Source organism: Varanus komodoensis, unplaced genomic scaffold (assembly GCF_004798865.1).
Source record: "Varanus komodoensis strain SLA01 unplaced genomic scaffold, ASM479886v1 scaffold14_1, whole genome shotgun sequence".
Lineage (NCBI taxonomy): Eukaryota > Metazoa > Chordata > Lepidosauria > Squamata > Varanidae > Varanus > Varanus komodoensis.
In genome coordinates, this window is record NW_025335438.1 from 10,212,345 (window position 1) to 10,232,966 (window position 20,622).

At 40.1% G+C, this 20,622-nt stretch overlaps 2 protein-coding genes across 4 annotated transcripts in view; one reads left to right on the top strand and one right to left on the bottom strand.

Annotated features, from left to right (window-relative positions):
- Positions 1-5,074, bottom strand: part of RDH10 (retinol dehydrogenase 10) — a 36,241-nt gene extending 31,167 nt beyond the window's left edge. The window contains exons 1-3 of one of the 3 annotated variants that reach the window (XM_044423936.1): positions 4,993-5,074; positions 2,545-2,797; positions 319-551 (exon numbers count right to left, since the gene is read on the bottom strand). In XM_044423936.1, coding sequence (XP_044279871.1) covers positions 319-551; positions 2,545-2,797; positions 4,993-5,058 — 552 coding nt within the window. In that variant the 5' untranslated portion in view covers positions 5,059-5,074. The other 2 variants (XM_044423937.1, XM_044423939.1) reach the window with 2 other exon arrangements.
- A 679-nt stretch (positions 5,075-5,753) lies between these two features.
- Positions 5,754-14,252, top strand: RPL7 (ribosomal protein L7). Its single transcript, XM_044423940.1, has 7 exons — positions 5,754-5,833; positions 7,094-7,199; positions 8,938-9,104; positions 10,165-10,302; positions 12,537-12,646; positions 13,080-13,290; positions 14,196-14,252. Exons 1-6 carry the CDS (start codon positions 5,820-5,822, stop codon positions 13,286-13,288), a joined length of 744 nt encoding a protein of 247 aa, XP_044279875.1. The 5' UTR covers positions 5,754-5,819; the 3' UTR covers positions 13,289-13,290; positions 14,196-14,252.
- The last annotated feature ends 6,370 nt before the right edge of the window (positions 14,253-20,622 follow it).

Consider the following 20,622-nt stretch of genomic DNA (forward strand, 5'->3'; position numbering starts at 1 on the left):
ATGTCCAATCATGTTAACGTGCACATTTCACACTAATCTTCTCTTGAAGGGGTTCACTAAGGCAACAGGGAAAATAGCAAGCACAAATTTGTAATGATGGAAACCTAAAACACAGATGCATCCTTAAGGGAGAAAGTGGCTGAAGATTTTTAAACTTGTAATTCCATTTTAAAGGTAAGGGGAAGACACATATATGGTATATGCTTTTGTGCACATTTCATCCATATCAGATGCATGAAAAGTTGATCCATAATATTTTTTTCTTTTTTTGCTGTAACAGTCCCATACAATTATCTATTTAGAAATAAGGATATTTACCCAGAAGTGTGCGTGGCAGTTAACCATCATGGTCCTCTCGATAAGCTCATCAGGACATTCTAGGAGATGGTGCCCAGAAACCACACCGGCATTGTTAACCAGGACCGAAACTTCACCAACCTCCTTGCAGACTCTCTCAGCAGTTGTATATACATTCTCTCTTTTGCTCACGTCACAAGTATATGTGTGAACTTGCAAGTTGTAGTGAGGTAGTACTTCTTCACCATGTCCAGCTGCTTATGGGAATGCAGAGAAGCAAAGAGGAAGAGTCTAATTAGAGGTATTCTTCAAAGTGCACATATCAGTAAGTATGAAGTAAGTTAATCTACCTACTTGCCAGTTCCAAAGGATGCAGAAAACTGAAAGACGTCACTAGGTGCCAAGATAATGAGCTATCAAGCCATGTAGAGTTTATCTTTAGTTATAATCTACTGATGCTCAAATAGAAGACTACCTCCCTCTGCAACTTAGGATTATTTACTTTGATTTCCTAGATTCATATGAATGTATTATCACACTTCTGTCTGATCACTATTTAAAAGCAGGACTACTGAGTAGACCAACACCACTGTAAACAGAGTACTCCATCCACAAACCACTTCACCTGGAATATTTGAATGTGAGGTCAATGAAAACAAAAACATGCTTCTTGAGTCCATGCATATTTAATCAGAAAGAAGATTTATTGAGTAGAGTGGATTCACCCTCAAATGGAAACTCCACTCAGACTTAACAGGTTTAAAAAGCTGAACTACTCCATTTTAACTGGTTTGTATAAATGGTGCAAATCAGCTAAATGAAGCATAGTAAAATCTGATGTACCCATGTGCAGCAAATGCTGCAACACTAAACCTATTTTCTTGGAAGTAGACACCACTTACATCAAAGTGCCTTACTTCCAAGTAGACCTGCCTAGAAACATTTATCATTCTGTTAGTTTATGTGCACAATTGTGTACACATTTAAAGGGAAAAGCTGGTACAAATTCCAACAATGTTGGAAGTTGTGTGACTTTTTCTGTCTGAACATGCATAAAACTGAACTTTAAATTCATGTGGTAAACCCTTTCTACATTAACTACACTGTCCAACCTTCAACCCAGATTTCCACACAATAGGCTTTTAAGAGGATTCACATTTCACCATTTAAAGAGTGACTGCTGCTTTTCCAGACAGACTTATTTTCTCTGGGTTGTTCAATATAACTAAATACTTGCAGACTTTGTCACCTATATATAACAATCATTAATGTTACTGAAATGTGTTATTGCTCATTTCAATGCCTTCCTAAAACATATTTCAAACACCTAGAGAAAGAAAGGCAGAGACTATTAAACATTTGGTCAGTTCTACCTCCCTCTGCAACCTAGGATTATTTACTTTGATTTCTTAGATTCTTATGAATGTATTGATCACATTTCTTTCTGGGCACTATTTAAAATGTATAGCCCATCCCATTCCAACTCAAAACATCACAGCAAAGGAACTTCAATTCCATTCTAACCTGACAGATGCTGAGTTCAAGACAGCAACTACCCTTCTAGTGTGTTAATTTTTTATTTTATTTTAGTAAAATGAAAAATAAAAACAATCATTTTTCTTTCTGAACCTCTTGGGTAAGAATTGCAGTCTATTTTCCACGGGCCATGATCTAAAAATGGCCCTTAGGTTTTTAACACTGTTTTTGGTGACTTTTGAAACATTTTAACTCAGCAGCTTTTAATAATTCAGTTCAGTCAATCTGGAGAAGGTTACAATATACTAGTGAGAGTTTTTTTTTCTTCCCACTCTCTAAGCAACTTGAAGAAAATTCCTCTTCTGCAAAGCACGTGTATAAGCACGAATTGTCTCCAGTTCTTGTTCTGACCAGGCCCATCTTTTTGCTCTAAAACAAATAAACAGCTCAAGGTTAAGCCGAAAAAGAAGCTTCTCTAGGTGCATTAGGAAGGGTCTGTTCAAGAGTACTATCCATGAAGCTACAGTTTCTTCTCTCTCTGTTACGGAGGCTCATGAAAGCTTTAATCTTTTTCTCCATACCAGCACACATTATTTTAATGCATCATAGGTATTTCCATGCACACCTGGCCTTTCTTTCTTAGAAGAAAGAGGCACTTGTTTCTCCATTATTCTTCAATGAGATGGGCGCTAGCGCGTCTACCGGGCCTCGCGGTCGCCACAAAAGGAGAATGTACGCACGCACGCACGCCGAGCAGCAACCGCATTTTACCTTTCTGAGCAGCGGCCACGTCTTCCTCGGAGATCTCCCGGTAGATGTGCCGCACCATGCCCGCCGTCTCCTCGTTGCTCTGCGTGTTGATGTCCCACAGCACCAAGCGTGCTCGGCGGCGGGCGAATTCCAACGCGAAGAGGCGGCCCAGCCCACTGCCAGCCCCGGTGATCAGGCACACCTGCCCCGCCACGCTCTTCTCCTTGGGGCGCATGAGCCATTTGGCGGCGGCCACCACGAACGCCCACAGGACCTTGAAGGTGACGACGAAGAATTCCAGGATGATGTTCATGACTGCGGGCTTCGCGGAGGCGGACGGAACCAACTTGCGAGCCCCTGGAGCGACCGCTGGTCCTAACAGGCTACTTTCTGGCTTCCCTGCGCAGAAATCCTGGGAGTGCAGCCTCAGCGATTCAGTGAGCGGCAGCGCGCCAAAGCATAGCCAGGAACAGCTTCCCCGCTCAAGAACAAGCCAGGCAAGAGCCACCAACCCACCGGCAGAGCCTCTTCGCTAGCCTGCGGCCACCTGGCCGGGAGCAAAACGCCGCTTTCTCCGCGCGCCTGGGAGCCCTCGGCGGCAGCTTCTTGGCGCGGGCACGGAAAGGAAGGGCAAAGCTCAGCGCCCTGCCACCTAATGACCACCCTGACTCTGCAGAGGCGAAGCCAAGGCCACCGCGGCTCGATCGGGGAGGCAGGCAAGTTTAACGAGAGCGGAGAACAAGTTTCCGCGGAAAGCGCGGCTGCCGCTACCAGCCAGTGCCCTCGCCTAACACGCCTTCTCTCTGGCGCTCGCCGCTTGGCACTCGCGAGCGAGGGACGTTCCGCTTGCCGCCACCCGCACCGCTCATGGGGGGAACGCAGAAAAGGCTGAGCGGCCGCTGCCGCCGCGCGCGTCCCTGCCCAGCCCTACCTGTGCCCTTTGCCTTGCGGCCGCGCCAGAACCCAACACCTCTCGCCTGAAAGTGAGCATTTTCCCACCGCTCGGAGCTCTATATAGCCCCGGTGCGAGGGAACCAGGCCCCCTCCGCCAACCCTCCCGCCCCCAACCCCACCATCCTCCGTGCTTCCCAGCCCCTCCTCCTCCTCCTCCTAGCCACTTTGCATTCCTAGGTCCTCCCCCATTATATTTCCGCCCAGCGGCGCCACCTTTTTTCTTTTCTTTAACGAAGAGCCCAGCCCAGCTACACGCGGAACGTCTTCGCACTGCTAGGCCAGCCCAGGCTGTATGCGAACTACACCTCGGACAGCTTGCTCTGCTTTGCTCTGCTCTGCTCCTGGAACAACCTCTAGGTGGGCACAGGCTATCAGAAAGCGCGCTTTACTTGCGAGCGAGGGCCGTTTAACTCCGCAAAGAGTCTTGCGGCACGTCGAAGACTAACCCATTTTATTTCAACATCTGGACGCTTAAGTGTATGCAAACCCTAATAAAATTTGACAGGCGTAATCCTACTCCTGTTTAGACAGGAACAAAGTCCTACAACTCCCAGCATTCTCCACCCAGCAAGGGTGATTAGGGAATACTGGGAGTTGTAGGACTTTTCCTCCTGCCTAAGCAGGCGAAGGATTGCGCGCGTGGTCTAGTCTTGAAGTCTTTGTCGGTTTTGCTGCAACGCGGCTAATCCTCTGGAAACACCGCTGAGAAACCGTGGAGAGGAGTGGGTTCGAAGGATAGGAGTAGCTATTGCTGCTGTCTGCCTGGCCTGAGATACCTTCTGCCAAGCTGTATGTTCACCTCCACGTGAGCCCTTCTCCATCTTTTCCTGCAGCTGGACGAAAACTTGACTCGCTCCTCTGGCAGCTCTACCCATAAAGGACACTTGGACAGTCCGAGGGATGCAATCCTAGGATGTTTTGTCCCCCCATTCCTCCCAAATTCCCGTAACTCCCAGAATTCCACAACCAGACATGTGAACAACGCTGGGAGTTGTACATTTTTTTCCTGCCAAATTTGCATAGGATTGCATCCTCAAGGCTAAAAGAAATATTACTTTGTGTTTAGCAACTGGGAGTAAGTTCCACTGAATTCCATGGGACTTATGAGTAAGCATCTACAGAATCGCAGTTAGTCGTTTCATTTTTTCGGTCCGGTAGGTGCTGGAGGGCGATCCAGATTTTAAAAGTCCCCTCTCTAGGATCCTGATCCGTATTGAGGTCCCGCACTTACTCTAGACTAAAAATGGGGGCGGTAACAGTTAGATGTACATTTAATAACGTTTGTTTTTCCCCTAAGATTTGAATGTGCTTATTCGAGCATACCAATGTGTAGGATTGGATTACGGGACTGCATTCCTATATTGATCGAAGGGCAACCTAAATAATAGCATGAATAGACTGAATATGGGGTTTATTCCTGGGCAAATGGGTACAAGACTCCAGCTCCATGCATCACTCTAAGCGCCGGAGAACATTATGGTTCGGAAAGGAAATAGTATCGTTCTTGTGCCATACCTGTGGACATCCAGCAAACCGCGGAAGAACATGAAGACATGATTGCCTACATGCTCCAGAATACATAGCGCAGCTGGTCGTACTGTCTTGCGTAACATCTAAGGCGCCCTGTTAAGTGATCTCCAAAACACTACAATTCCCAAAATGCATTGCGCGCTTTTCTTTCATCCACTCCTAAAGTTAGTGAATCTGAAAGTGTATGCTCCGAGATGTAGTTTAACGTTGCAGCTTCGTTTTCTTCTTACCAGTTTTTTGAACTAATTATAATGTCATTGTGCTTAGAATGTAATCAAATCATGCTTACTCTGTTGGACTTACTCCCTGTAGTCTTAGTTTGCCTCCTATGCACCTTTTATATCACAAACAAGTTTCAATAAATACCGTATTCCTATTTCCAGACTGAAATTCAGCGCGTAGTTGCTTAGGAGTAAAACATCTTTATCGCTAAGAAATTGAGATTTGATAGATGCGTGGCTGTCAACGAAATTCCAAAATTGTTTCATACACTTGACCTGATTGCAACGATCTTAGTAACAGTTTCTACCTTTTGGGAAAAAATATCATAAACAGCACCCTCAGCATATACATAATGCTATAGGTATTCTTCTCCTTTGCTTATTGCTAAAGATATCCATAATTACGTGCATATTAAATCGTTGGCACTAATCGAGCCACCTCGCTTCCTTTTTCTGCTCAGGCATTACGTTAGACAACTAAACTCAGGGCCTTATCCTCGATAGTCCCATCCATTAGGCCGCTAACCGAAGCTTTTATGTTCAGTGCGCATGCGCTAGCTCTTTCTTTTTCCGGTCGGAAGCGCGGGAGCCATGGCGGGCGAAGAGTAAGTAATTCTTTCTTCTCAGACACAATCCATTGTCATCCGTGGGTTTAAGAGAACGTTTTGCAGCGTTTTAAAAATCTGGGTTCACCCTTGACGGATTCATGGTCTGTAAAGATTCAAACTATACCGCTCTGTCAAGTTCTGGCTGGAGGACGATTGGCGAGAGATGCGGCTGGCAACTGGCCTTTGCCTCTGCTCAAATGAGTCGCCTTGAGAGTTGGTAAAAGGCTAATTTCTGAGGATACCAAGTTGATCCCAGCGGCGAGGTGACTTTATCACTTGGCGTTGCCTTACCAACTAGTTGCATTTTTTCCCAGGTTTACAGGCTTTGTAACCTGTAGGGTACAGCCTAGGCCCCGCTATTGCCTTCCGGTACACGCGTACAATGGTTGCTGTCTTTAACGAGAACACGGGAGTCTGGAAGCCTGTGCTGACACGATGCAAATAACTCTCTTTAGGACTGTGAAGTTCTATAATGTCCAGCTTTGCAAATGTTGTGTTTGTAACCAGTGTTGTTCTGCTTAGAGTAGCATCATTAAAACTTGGCTAACCTTGGTTATAACCCATGGCTGAGATTAGTAAAATAATTTGGGAGCTTTGAATGAGGTTTCCAAGTCTTGAGTTTAAGTTTTATTAACTTATAATGGAAACGGGAATATTTCTAAAGACCATTTTGGGAAGGGGGAAAAAGGCATGGTATAAGCAGCATTTCTTTTGGCCCTTTGTATAAAGATGTGGCATGTGCTTTACATCCATAAAAAAGCTTGAAGGCAGCTTAGATCCTTGATTTGTTAAGTGCAGCGGTAAAATTGAGAGCTTTGTGATCAGCAACATGAGTTTTCTGGATGAGATTGGTTTGGACACTTAAACCAGTTTTTAAAAAAAAATCCATAAAAATAAGCGAAACAAATGCTGAAAATCAGGTAACACAGAGGCAAGAATAAGATCAACAAAAATCCAAATTTTCTTCAATGCTTAGAAAAATCCCACTAGTGTAGGCAGTATTGCACGCTACCAGTGATTATTACTTAGAAATATAGGAAGATATGGCCACAAAAAGGGGGAAATAGCTTGGAATTATACTTTAAAGTTTTAAGTCCATTTAATAAAAATTTGCCCCAAAATAAGTTTCGATAAACAGTTTATTCAGAAACTAGCACAGGTATAGTAACTGTGCTTTGTTTACATTGTAAGTTAAATTGTCTAGCTGATGTTGATACATAGTTATGTTTTAAACATTTATTTTGCTTAATAATATAGTGCAAAGAAGAAGGTGCCTTCCATTCCAGAAAGCCTTTTGAAGAAAAGGAAGGCTTTCGCTGATATAAAGGCCAAGCGTCTGAAGAGGCTCTTAGCCCAAAAAAAGGTGAATGTGACTTAACAGCACAATTTATGCATTTTTACTCAGAAGTAAGATCTTTTGTGTTTAGTGGGGTTGGTCTTACAGAAAGAAGAAACACCTTGGATCAGATACAATAGCCAACCAGCTGCCTGTGGGAAATCTGCAAACAGAATGTGTATAATAGCAACCACTCACTTGTGTTATGTCAGTCTTTTTTGGAGGACTTTATATATTTATAAAATTTGTATGCTGTCCAATTACTTGCGTCTCTGGACAGCTTACAGCATAAGTAAATTGACAACCCACTCTGCAAGTTAATAAAATACAACAATAAAATACAATATTAAAACATATTAAAATATTGATTAAATAAAAAGGTCTTAACCTGGCGCCAAAAAACAAATAACAACAGCGCCAGGCGGACCTCTCTGGGGAGCGCATTCCATAGTCGGGGCGCCACCGCAGAGAAGGCTCTCCTCCAGGTACTCTGTCTCCTAATGTTTTTCAAAGAGGGTTCCCGGAGGAGGGCTTCTGTTGTCGATCTCAGAGGACGGGAGGGCAAATAGGGAAAAAGGCATTCCTTTAGGTATCCTGGTCCCAAGCCATTTAGGGCTTTATGGGTAATAACCAGCACCTTGAGTTGAGCCCAGACTTCGATGGGAAGCCAATGGAGCTGATAGAGGACTGGGGTTATATGAGAATAATGCCCAGTCCCTGACAGCATCCTGGCAGCTCTATTTTGAACCATCTGAAGTATCCAGACTGTCTTCAAGGGCAGCCCCACGTAAAGCGCGTTACAGAAATCCAACTGGGAAGTAACCAATGCGTGTGTTACTGTTGCTAGACTTTCCTCCAGGAAGGGACGCAGCTGATAGATTAGCCAAAGCTGGAGGAAAGCGCTCCTTGCCACCACTGTCACTTGGGCTTCCAAGGACAGCTCTGGCTCGAGGAGCACTCCCAAGCTGCAGAGTGTACATAATCTGGTACAGCTGTCTGTAACTCTACACATAAAGGATTGTGGACCTCCCTTCACACATGAGAAGAGTCCAGAGGTGAGGTTTGCCTACGTACTTCTACTACCTTGCCAAAGATAAAGGTGGCTGACCTCAGCAGGCCATAGGGTTGCACTCTTAAAATATTTGTAAAAAGTTTGAAGACAATAACAGAAATACTGAAAATAGTTGGCACTGTAATGCATTTTAGCAACCTGAAGAACTTTGTCAGATATGTTGACAACTGCTCATGTATTTCAACAAGTTTCAACCTTTTTCCACTGTGGTCACACTGAAACATATTTTACTGATAGATACTCATTATTTCAAATATTTGATGATAATTGCCTGAGCAGGATCAATTACATTTACAACTTTGCAACTTCCAAACATGTACTTGATTTTTGTTGTTTTCTGGAATGAATTCTGCCTGTGAAGTTTGGCTAATGAAGTAAGAATCAGTGCAGAGTAGTGCTTAGGATGTCAGACAAGGCCTGGGAAGATACAGGTTCAATTTCACATTTTATATTGAAGCTGTCTTGGGCCGCTTGGCTGATGTGGAGTTTCCAGAAAATTTTAAATTGGCTAATTTAACCAGGATAACTAACACTGGAAAACATACAGATAGGAAAATGTCTGTCACTTTAGAGCAGCTTTCTCCTCCTGTAGAGCAAAGTGTTATGCTTTCTGGATTCTTACCTGATCCATTTGGAAGAAGGATGAAATAAAAATTGTAATAAATGCATTTCAACACATCATTCTCATTTCAGTTGCGAAAGTTAGAACGCAAAGTTATCTATAAAAGAGCTCAGGCCTATCACAAAGAGTACAGGCAGATGTACCGACGTGAGATTCGTATGGCCCGAATGGCCCGCAAAGCTGGCAATTACTATGTACCTGCTGAACCAAAACTGGCTTTTGTGATCAGGATCAGAGGGTAAGAAAAAATACTGTTGTGCATTGACTTGAGATGTTTCCACCTTTAAAGGCAGCCTAAAAATAATGTGTTAGATGCTGTTTAACTAAAATCTATTTTAAAGTTCATACCTGATACGATTTATGAAGGGGGGGTTGTCCTTTAATGCAAGGATGTTATGAATGGACATGAAGATAATCAAAAACCATCACAGCAGTATGTCCTAATTTGAATAGCTAGTACTTCCTTCCACATGACATCTTAAGACTATCTGCTATTTCCTTCATTTCTGCATCAGTCAGCTTTTTTTCCTTACTGATACTGCTTTGTTTACCATCTAGCTTAGTGAGTTCTGAAGAACTTGAAAGCTTGTATGCTGTTTTATGACACCTTTGTTAGAAAGGTGCAGCCCTAATACAGATTTAAGCATATTTCATTAATAACTAAAATAACAAATCTGTGTAAAGTAGTTTGCAAAAGTAATATTTAGAATACCATAATTGGTACTGATAATACAGATCAGTTACCAAAGGCTTGAGGACATAAATGTTTCAGTTCTGAGAGATTGTAAGACCTGGCACCCAATTCGTAGTACTTAAGTTTAAAATTCTAAACAACTTGAGACGTCTACTCTGGAGTGACACCAACATTGCAGTGTTTCTGCTGCCTGGTCAAAACATTTTATAATTAATGCTTTATTACTATTGTCTTTCTGTTACTTGTATACTTCTGTAAAACCCCAGAAGTGTGAAGGACAGCAAAAAAAAAAATGAGTTTAATAAATTTGGCAGCATATGAGTTGAGTAGCCATGGGAAGATTTTCTGCAAGTAAGGCCTTTAATGTTGCTGCACCCCATCTTTGTTTTACCACATTCAGTGGTATGGGCTTTTGAGTTCTGCAGGAGAGCATTCTGTGTAAGAAAAATTTAGATCCTTAAAAGCTGTCTAGGAAAAAAGTTCTGTTCACATTAATAACACCTTATGCTCAGTTTTCTGTCATACTTTGTTTTCCTGAATCAAATGAAATTAGTTGATAAATGTGGGCTTGTTGAGAATGAGCTTATTTTACTTCCCCTCTTAGAATTAACGGTGTTAGTCCCAAAGTTCGCAAAGTACTGCAGCTCCTTCGCCTGCGCCAGATTTTCAATGGCACATTTGTGAAACTCAACAAGGCATCCATTAACATGCTGAGGATTGTTGAACCTTACATTGCGTGGGGGTAAGTTGAACCTTGAATACGTTAGTTGGTGGTTGAGTGCCGAATAGGCCTCTGTGGGGAAGGGCATTCAAAACTTGGTTGCTTTCTGTCTTGTGTAGAGTGAAATTCCACTTTTTGCTTCAAAATGGGGTTTATATGTGTTAATCTTGTGCTCCATTGTTCTTAGAAGATAATTTGCCTTTTGAAGCTGTAAAATAAACTGAAGATAAATGATCTGCATTAGTGCGTAAGAAATTTTTAAAAATTGATCATGGTTTCACTTGTGAAGAAATAAGTTTGTGCTTTCCGTATTAATTATTTGTATACCACAGTAGAAATACATATTCTTCCTTTGTTTACTCTTGTTCCTTCCTGTTCTTCTGTTACTGCCTCTGTCATATTTCAAATTGTAAATGACTTGAGGCAGGGCTTGCCCTCTACTTTGTAAATTATCAAAAAGAGTGTTGTAACCCGCCACTTTTCAGAAGTTTCGGGAAACAGCCTGTTGAGATTTTTGGGATCATGACAAGCTCACTATAAATTGTGGAAATTTGTGAGAAGGATAGATAGTTTAGACCTAGACTGTTTGGAGAATGATAATGGAATCAGTGATGTGAGTTTTCCAGCAGTAGAAGAATTGGAACATTTCCCAGTGCCCTAAATAATAGAAGATGTATTATATTTGTTTGACTCAGTTTTATTCCCCTTTACACGTTCTCCCACAGTAGTATCTCCCATTTAAACAGAACTAAATGTTTGATTCATGTATTTTTATGTATAAAAATGTATCAGTTTTCCCCCCAATAGCTACAAAATATTTGAACTAAGATATTTGCTAAGGGGAAACTACACAATATAGCTTACTTGTTCTATTCAAACACATTAAAATTTTATGTAGAAGTTATTTTATTGGAGTATTGTGAAGGCAATAACATTTATGATTTATGTACTTATTTAACAAACATCTGAAAAAACACACTTAGAGACATATACTCAAAAGATATATCAACTGTTGAATTTTCTTCTGCTGAGGTAATTCCAGTACCTTCAACTTAATTCACTCTGCACACTGAGATGTTCCATTTCAAATTGAGAAAAATATGATTCAGAACAATTAGTTGAACATTTTATTTCACTAAAGTTTGGTTAAGGGTCTGTGGGCACAGGGCAATTTGGGTATCCAGTTGCTGTTGCACTCAAGTCTTATGGGATCTCCTGGGCAACTGGTTGGCCACTGGGTGAACAGAATGCTCAACTAGCATAGCTTTTCTTATGTTAAGTGAAACAAACAGTAATCACAGCCTTTGTTTCAGTTTTGTTTTTTTAATTGAAAAATGTTAGCAGTACAGGGCAAATACATTATATATGATGCTGATCCAGACCAGCCAGCAGCAAACTGGAAGAGGTTCATAGGAAGAGGTTGACATTCCTTATAACATTCCCCTGGGCAACTGAGAACTGGGGTTTGTCAATAATTGCATTGGAAGAATAACTTCTAGAAGTTTATACTCTATGTTTAGCTACTCAAACATGATTGATCAGGAGACGAGGATTATTTAACTTTCACAAAACCCAGAGTTCCCCAAGTTCAGGCAATATGGTAAGCCAGTGGCAAAGTTTGAATATTTAAAATTTGCCCTTATGGGCCATCATATGCTCCAATGCTCTAGAACGTAAACCTCAGTGGTCTGTTTTGATTGTACAAACTCTTAACCCTTACCAGAGTTTGCCACTGCATACTATGCCTGGTGGTTGTGGGCTTATTTCTTAGTACTTGTTGGGAAAGCAGCAGAATTCCTAGTATTTGAATCTACAGATTTACACCTGAATACAATAGTTTTTAGACATCTTTTAGCTTGAGACTGTAAATGGGGACTAGATAGGCAAATCTCTTATTTGCTTGCTTTGATAGCGGCAATTTTAAAATCTCCTTGCTTGTAATCATCTGTTGACAGCATGACTTGTTGGGTGTCAGATCTTTGTTAATTAGGTGGAACCTTTCCTAACATGGTGCCCTCTCAGATGCTTTGAACTAAAAACCCCTGTTGGCACTGATCATTAGTGATCCTGGCTAGGACTGATGGGAGTTGTAGTCTAAAACATTTGGAGAACAGGTTGGGGAAGACTGATGTACTGCAAAAGGACTGACACATTTGACATGTGAATTTTATGGGAATTGTAAGTAATTTAAAACAGCAACAAACTTTTCTTATGCTTTTCTTCTTAGCAGTGTAAATAATTTGTTTTTGTTCCAGTTATCCCAACTTGAAATCTGTGCATGAGCTGATCTACAAGCGTGGTTATGGGAAGATCAACAAGCAGCGTATTGCTTTGACAGATAACTCACTGATCAAAAGATGCCTGAGTAAGCTAGCAGTCATGTGTGTATATGATAAGTGATTTTGATGTATACTCTAATCCGTACGTCCGTTGCACTCATATGTTGCTATTCTAGCACATGTAATTTGATTTGCAATTCTGCTGGTGAATATTCAGAGTTTTATCTTTCATATAGTAGTTGCTTATAGACCAGTCCAAGCCTTACTGCACATGTGGATACACTGAATGTCTTACATGTTTTTGTGGCTGTACTTCAGATTCTGCCTACCCACTATTGCATACAAGTAGATAGTACTTTTTCTTTGGAAGGAATAGTAGCAGTACAGCCACCTTGTGCAGCCTTGATGAGTAACTAGGCAAATCATAGTCTCTTGACCTGACCTAGTGGGGTAGATAGGAGAGGCAATGACAATGGACAAACACAATGTAATTTGAATTTTTCCTGCTGTTATTTCTAGAAAAGCATGGCATCATTTGCATGGAAGACTTGATCCATGAAATCTATACTGTTGGCAAGAACTTCAAAGCAGCAAACAACTTTCTCTGGCCATTTAAGCTTTCTTCTCCACGGGGTGGAATGAAGAAGAAAACTACTCACTTTGTAGAAGGTGGTGATGCAGGAAACAGGGAAGATCAGATTAACAGACTCATAAGGCGGATGAATTAAAGGTAAGGAAAGGAAGTGACTTGGTGATTTCTCCTCTGTCCCTGGCTGTCTTGTGACCACCTGTAAAGCTGCTCTGGAGTGTATATGCAGTATTAGTGAATTCATGTATCTAACATGTGAGATGATGTGTGAAGAAGGCAGCCCTTGGGAGTGGGGATTTCCGCAGAATTTAAAAGCCTTTTTTGCATATGAAAGCATAGAGAAGTCCATGGTACTGTTCCATTGTTAAAACTAAAAATTTGCCCTGGTCAGTGCCTGAATGGAAACTGTTAACTAATGGGGTGTAAATGTGTTGACTTGATAATTTCATTGTTTTGATTATATCTCACTGATTTTGGAATAATAGTGGAGTTCTACATAATCATAACATTATGGCAGTTCTACAAAAATATGACAAACATTTCTAAATTGGAAATGGAAGAGAGTAAAAATATAACAATCTGTTCAACAGTTTTGCATTATTCAAGATTTAGAATTTCTCTAGGTTTGAGAAAGGAGTAGATTCAAGTGAAGGTGGAAGTGACAGTTGTCCTTTGCTGCCTGAGCTTGAGTCTACCAATGTGTTTCACTATGTCTTGTGGGCTTTGAATTTATTGCTGTTAGGTTAAGCAGAAAATTACAGGTTTCTTGTTCAGAAGCAGGAATTGTGCAGTCTTTTAGCATAAAAGAAAGTAAAATGTGTCCATAAAAACTTAAATTCATGTCTAGTAAGATATTAGAGGGCACAGATGACTATTTTGACAAGAATGTTCTGCTAATAAACACAAATGCTGTTCATAGAATGACATGTTTTAAACAACAAATATGAAGTAATATTTTCAAACTCATTTGATGAAGTATATGTTAAATGGATTTATGCTGTATGTTCTGTACTTGTCTTAATAGGTTAATGTATCTTTTCTTTTAGGGGGCCCAGAAGATGACTTCCTTACTCATGTTAATAAAAAAGAAACTTCTGTGCAAATTGTGTGTGTTTTTCCTTCTTTCTCTTACGTTGGTTGACAGTGAAGCAGAGTACTCATTCATTCCATTCAGAATTGATTAGCTAGTTACAGTAAACGGTAAGGCTAACATTAACCTAGAATCAGCTTGATTGTGTCAAGCACCAAAAAACTGGATCAATTTCTGTATAAGGAATGCCTGTATCTAAACTCCACAGTCCACAAGAATGCAGCTAAGTTTTGGCTTCCACTTACATAAACAGAAGATAAGCAAGATTTAGTGCTTCATGCAAAACAACTTAGTACTGTATCTACCAAAAATTTAAAACCTTTTAAAGTAGCTTTTCCACTGTAGCAGTTGTGCAGTTCAATACTTAATCCACTTGACTAAGTTGGGTAACTTACAATTTGAGCATACAACCTGGAACAAAATGCTAAATCACTGTTGTTGTTAGTCGTGAGGTTGGACACAATTTCACGACTAGTAACAGTACATTCAGCTAAATATGTATGATTGAGAACTGTTAATGTGGGGTGTTTGATTCTACCCCACTGCAAACCTCCCTTGGTTAAGGAGCAGCAATGGGATATCAAGAAATGGAAGGAAAATTGCAGTGCCTACCACTACCTGGCAGCATGAAATCTTTGCTGGATTGTTAAGTTTGATAAATGAAAGGTGGTGTTCCACACAATGAGATCAGTCTGGGGCAAATCTTAGTGTTTTCCTGCCAGCATCAGTTACTTTTTTTTAATCGGTCATTAACAAGATTCCAGGTATCTGTCGGACCCTCCTCAAAAAGAAACCTACATGATGTTGGTTATCAAACAAGTATACTCCAGCACATACAGGAACCATATGGAAACATCTGTTTAAAGATGTCAGTTTTGGTAGTGGTGCATATACTGATACCCATGTACCTGCAGGGAACACCAAAGACCAATAAATGGGGAAAGCTATATTGAAAGTCAGCATGGCAACTGTCAAGTTATAATAGGTTATGCTGGGCCCTCTTTCCTCTGCATCAGTTGCTAAAAGAGGTTACCCTTGAAACAGGAAGATGCCCTGCTTGCTTCTAAGTGAAATCAAGTTGCTGTATTTGAGTATTTTAACACGAGCAACTTATTTAATAACCGAATAGTACTCAAATTTCTATAATATAAAAAGAGTAAAAAGCTTTTGGGGTTCAGGGTGCTGCATTGTACATAGTGAAGAGAGACTTGTAAAGATTATTTGAAGTGTACATTAACATTTCTGTTAATTGCAAGTTTAAATTTGTGCTTACATGGACAATAGCAATGTAATTATAAGCATATAAAATGTTTATTAAATATCACTGATTCATTGTGAGGTTCTTTGATCAACATAATATTTGTGCAAGGAGATTCTGTATATAGTTGTTGACAATTCAATATACTGCAAAGGAGCCTGTGCTTCATCTAGTAGGTTCTCTACATCTCAAGTTTCCTGCTTTTCCTAGTTCTTCGGCTTTTCTCTTGATGAATGGTTTCACATTCCAAAGCAGCCAGTTCAGAAAGCCGTTGAATGTATTCAGGAGGAGCTCCACTGACAGGATCTGTGAAACGGTAACCTAGGAGAAGAACAAAGGACTCCTCTGGATTGTACAGTAATATTTGATAAAAGTATAGTGTGTCCTCTCTGATAAAAGATAGTGTTGCATAAAATACAATCAGCAATTATATCTGATACCTTAAATATAAAGGAATATTTTGAAATTAAGTCACAGTGGACTGTAGATGGGTTTATGATGAGAAGTCAAGCAGGTATCCTCCAAGTGCTTTGGAGTATAAATCCCATAATGCCTGACCACTGGTTATGCTGGCTGGAGTTGGTGGCAGTTCCAAATACCTGGGGAGCAGCTTAAGTGCTTCAAACCCAGGCTGCAATTCTAAACAAACATTCTACAGAGGAAGCCTTCTCAAACACAATGGAGCTTCTAAATAAAATTACATATGAGTGTGCTGTTAATTGATTCCTTGTTCCAGTATGGTGACTGTTGTACTATTTTACCTTACTGTTTGGATGGTCATAAGTGATAATCTTAGTAAGGGATACATATAAAGTTACAAATTTATATTTGTAGTCAGGATAAAATTGTGCAATTCTATTAATTTTTATTCAGATGACTCATTTAGTTCATTTTCAAGTACATACATTTATTAGCAAAAAGTTGGATTTGTTCATATGAGCAGTTATCTTTTAACAGGAATAAATACAGAATAATGGTAAGTAGCTTCTATAATTTCTTTTTATGTCAATGGATATGGATTTACAGAGCAGAAAATATTCAAGAAAATGCACAGTAAAGTAGTGGGAAAATCTGGCTCAAAGATGCATTCTGGTGAAGGTAGGGTAGAAGATGCATATTTACCAGACTTGAATTTGGACCCTCCTGGAAATGAAATTAGGCTGGAACAGCGGTTATACTTCCTCAGCCTATAAATGTATGTACAAGAACACATATTAAGCAGTAGATGTAAAATGTATTACATTTATTACATAGCAATCAATTATTACTTTATAAAGGAATTTCCCAAATGTGAAGGAAGATGGAAAACATATCATGCTTTTGGTGGCTAGTGACTATTGAGAGTTGTAAGATTGTTGGCCTGAACATGTAAAGGATTGTCCCCACTGCTGTATTTCTTCATAGTTCTCATCCAAATGCCTACTAGTCCTTTTAACAATCCTTGTTCTGAAGCTGATAGGGCTAGGAGACAGTGGGATTGCAATCTTAAATAAAATACTGAAATACCATTTTCAGCATCACTGGACAATAGAACTAAAAATTTAGTTCTGCCAATTTTGTAAGCCATAACATTCCCTTCAAATTCCCCTAATCTGCAACATTTCATATTCCTATGCAATCTATGATATTAAAGGAGCTAGCAGTGCATATTAAGTGAAATTAAATTCCACTGAATTCAGTGGCACTCCCAGGTATGTATGTATAGGATTGCATCCTTAACTTATTAAAATAGTTATTTTCTCCTAATTTGGTGACTGAGACTGCAGGTGGCACAGTGGTTTAAACGGTTGGGCTGGTAGATCAAAAGGTCGCCGGTTCGAATCTGCACAACGGGGTGAGCTCCCATTGCTCCATTCCAGCTCCTGCCAACCTTGCAGTTGGAAAGCATGCAAATGCAAGTTGATGAAAAGGTATGACTTCGGTGGGCAGGTAACAGTGTTCCGTGCATTTTGGTGTTTAGTCATTTAATCATGCCGGCCCATGACCATGGAGACTGTGGACAAATGCTGGCTCCCTCGGCTAGGAAACGGAGATGAGCACCGCCCCCTAGAGTCAGGCATGACTGGACATAACGTCAAAGGGAAACCTTTACCTTTAATTTGGTGACTGCAGGCAAGAAATATAGTAGATCCCAGAAGTGTAATTAAGTATAATAATGGGTGTAAGTTTTCAACAGGATTTGTCTTTTCAGAGCTCAGACTTCTATTTATAATCTCTGATATATGTCTAAAAATGAAATCAACTGCTGAAGTTAAGCATAGCAGATATGGAGGTCTACCTATGCATGCCCATGCAAAAAAAGGTGGAATGTAAGAAAAGTGGCATCACATGAGAAGACCTTGATTCACATATTTGGATGTCCCTTTTCCCTGCACTAACCTTCTCCTAAATCTGCTTGATAATACCCCAACCTTTCCAGAGCAGATTTTAGAGGCGCACAGATGGGAAGAAAATATGAAAGTGGTGTAAGTTGTGTTGGCAAATGAACACAGTTGATACACCCATAAATAGTCACTTAAATTTCAAAGACCAAGGCATGTTCTCTCTTTATTTTAACCTTATTTCAAGAAAATTCACTTAAAGGACAACCTAGTAAAAATCCTTACTATTTTTTATTTCTATAATTGCCAGTGCTACTTCTAATGAAGAAAGTGGTTGTATGTGTACACTCAAATTTCCTTACCTTACAACACCTAATTCTCTCACTCCACAGTGCATCCCAGGTGTCTTCAGAGGGCCTGGTTTCCAAGAGCATATTCCTCTTTTACCAATATCCCCTAATGCTATATCTCCTCTACAGAAAAAAGGGAAGAAATATTTCTAACATTGATAGCCTTTGCAGTAATACAAACACAATATTACTTATTCACATAATGCTATAAGGAAAGTTCTTTTAGCCTCACACCCAAAGAAGTTATATCAGTCCCACAGTTCGGCTATCTTCAACTTCCTCTGTCATAATGACACACATGTCCAGCTATGGGCTAGTCCTAGTACGTATTCATATTTTGATATAAATACTGTATCTGCTTTTTAGTTGCAAATACAGTATTGGTATCTGCTTTTTAATTGTTAGAAAATTGTGCAAAACACATTATTGTACTGCTGTGTACAAGAAAAGGAGCCTACAGGCTATTCCTATTGTACTAAGACAAGTTTTGTCTGGCAGGTTTATGTCAGTATCTGTCTACTTATTTATTTGAGGACTGTGTTGTTTCAAAAGCTCGAAATGGGAGGGGGAAAAAATGGAGGAAGCTAACGAAGAAGAAGATGGAAGTAGGAGACCTCAGACTTAGGCCCTGGCATCCCCAGGTAGAACTAGGAAAGAATCCTACTGGAAACCCTGGCAAGCCACTTACAGTGTTGACAACAGTGGGCTAGATGGACCAATAGCATATGCCTGCTTTCTACAGGATCAGGGTGACAAGCTCCATCTGACATGCCTTTACTTGGTTTTCAGGAAAACAGAACATGTAACAGTAAATGCAACTAGCCAAATAACAACTAGAATGGGAAGGCTTACTTGCTTTTGTAGAAGCTTCCAATAGGATACTGTGATGAAGTAGATGGAAGTAAGTATGAAGGCGGCAAATTGGGGTCATCATTACTATAAGAGCTAAAATGATCAAAACAATAAAAAATATGTAAAAACCACTAGTATGTGGACCACCTGGAAGACGGGGGAAGGAGGATTGTTATCTCTGCTACTCCGTTGCCCATCCCTTTTGCTGATACCAGCTCTGAGTCATCTAGCTAGATAAGGGGTGTGTGTGTGCAGCCCTCTGGGCTGAAAAAAGTGCCCATCCCTGTACTAACCCCCAAAATGATCCACATAAGGAAGTAGTTCTGCACATATGTTCCCTCGCTGATAAGCATTGATACGATCACCTCTTGGAGTGGTTTAGCACCCAGCTTTTCCCTCCTCTCAAGTGGTGACCACTGATGGTAGTACATGATTACAGCCATTTGCCCAGGTATGCCCTCCTCACCGATATATCTCTTTGTATCATAGCCAATCAGCCTTGGAACATAAATAGATTTAGAAGGACCAGAATTGCTGCTTTATCTTTACAAAATATTGTGCAGAAGGATTAAGTATACCATTACTCAAGTGGTGTTACTAGTCCATCTATTAGACTGTGGATGCAGACAGGCATGCTATGCATTTACTTTCCCATTGTTACTGTAACAATAAATTCATACATAGAAAATCAGTAAATACTTGATGGAACTCCTCTTCCAATATAATCTTCCTGAATGCTATGGTCAAGATCTGTGGTGTGCCTTTGTCACTTTCAAGGAAGGCTCAGTTAGTGGCAACAAGAAGAGCCTTTTCAGTGGTAGCCCTTGCTCATGAAAGAAGCTCTCCGCTGAGGCCCAACTAGTGCCAACTTTGATATCTTTAAGGCTGCCTTCTACCACAGGGCATTTAATTAGCTTAAATCATTGGGGCTTAAATGGGTCTCCTTATTTAATTTGTATAAGCTATTGTAGATTTTAAACATTTGCTTTAAATCTGTTTTTAAAATGTTGTATGGTAATTTTTATGTTGCTTTTAACTGTTGACTGGATTTTATATTGTATTTATATGTTTTTGTAAAGCTTAGAGAACGCCAGCTATCAGTAAATATAGAAATCAAGTTAATAATAGCCATAGCAACATTAGTAAGTATAATAATAGCAATACATCTTGTGGGATGTGCCAGAGAGGTCCGCCTGGCGTCGTCGTTGTTTTTTGGTGCCAGGCTAAGACCTTTTTATTTAAACAATATTTTAATAACATTTAATATTAACTATAGGTTTTAATTTGCAGCCGGAATGAATCGGGTTTTTAATTTGTATAATCTGTATTTTTGTACAATGTTTGTTTATTTATGTAAGCTGTCCCGAGGCGTTAAGCGATGGGATGGCATACAAAAACTCTAAATAAATAAATAAATAAATAAATAAATAAATAAATAAATAAATAAAATTAGAAATGCCAAGTATTGCTTCTCTGACTTAACTTGCACAGTGCTCTTCAAGAGTGAAAAAGTACAGACTCTTCATACAAAAACACAAATCCAATATTATACCTGTTTGTAAATGGATCAGCAGCACTTTGTGTCTTCTTAGCAGCAAGAGA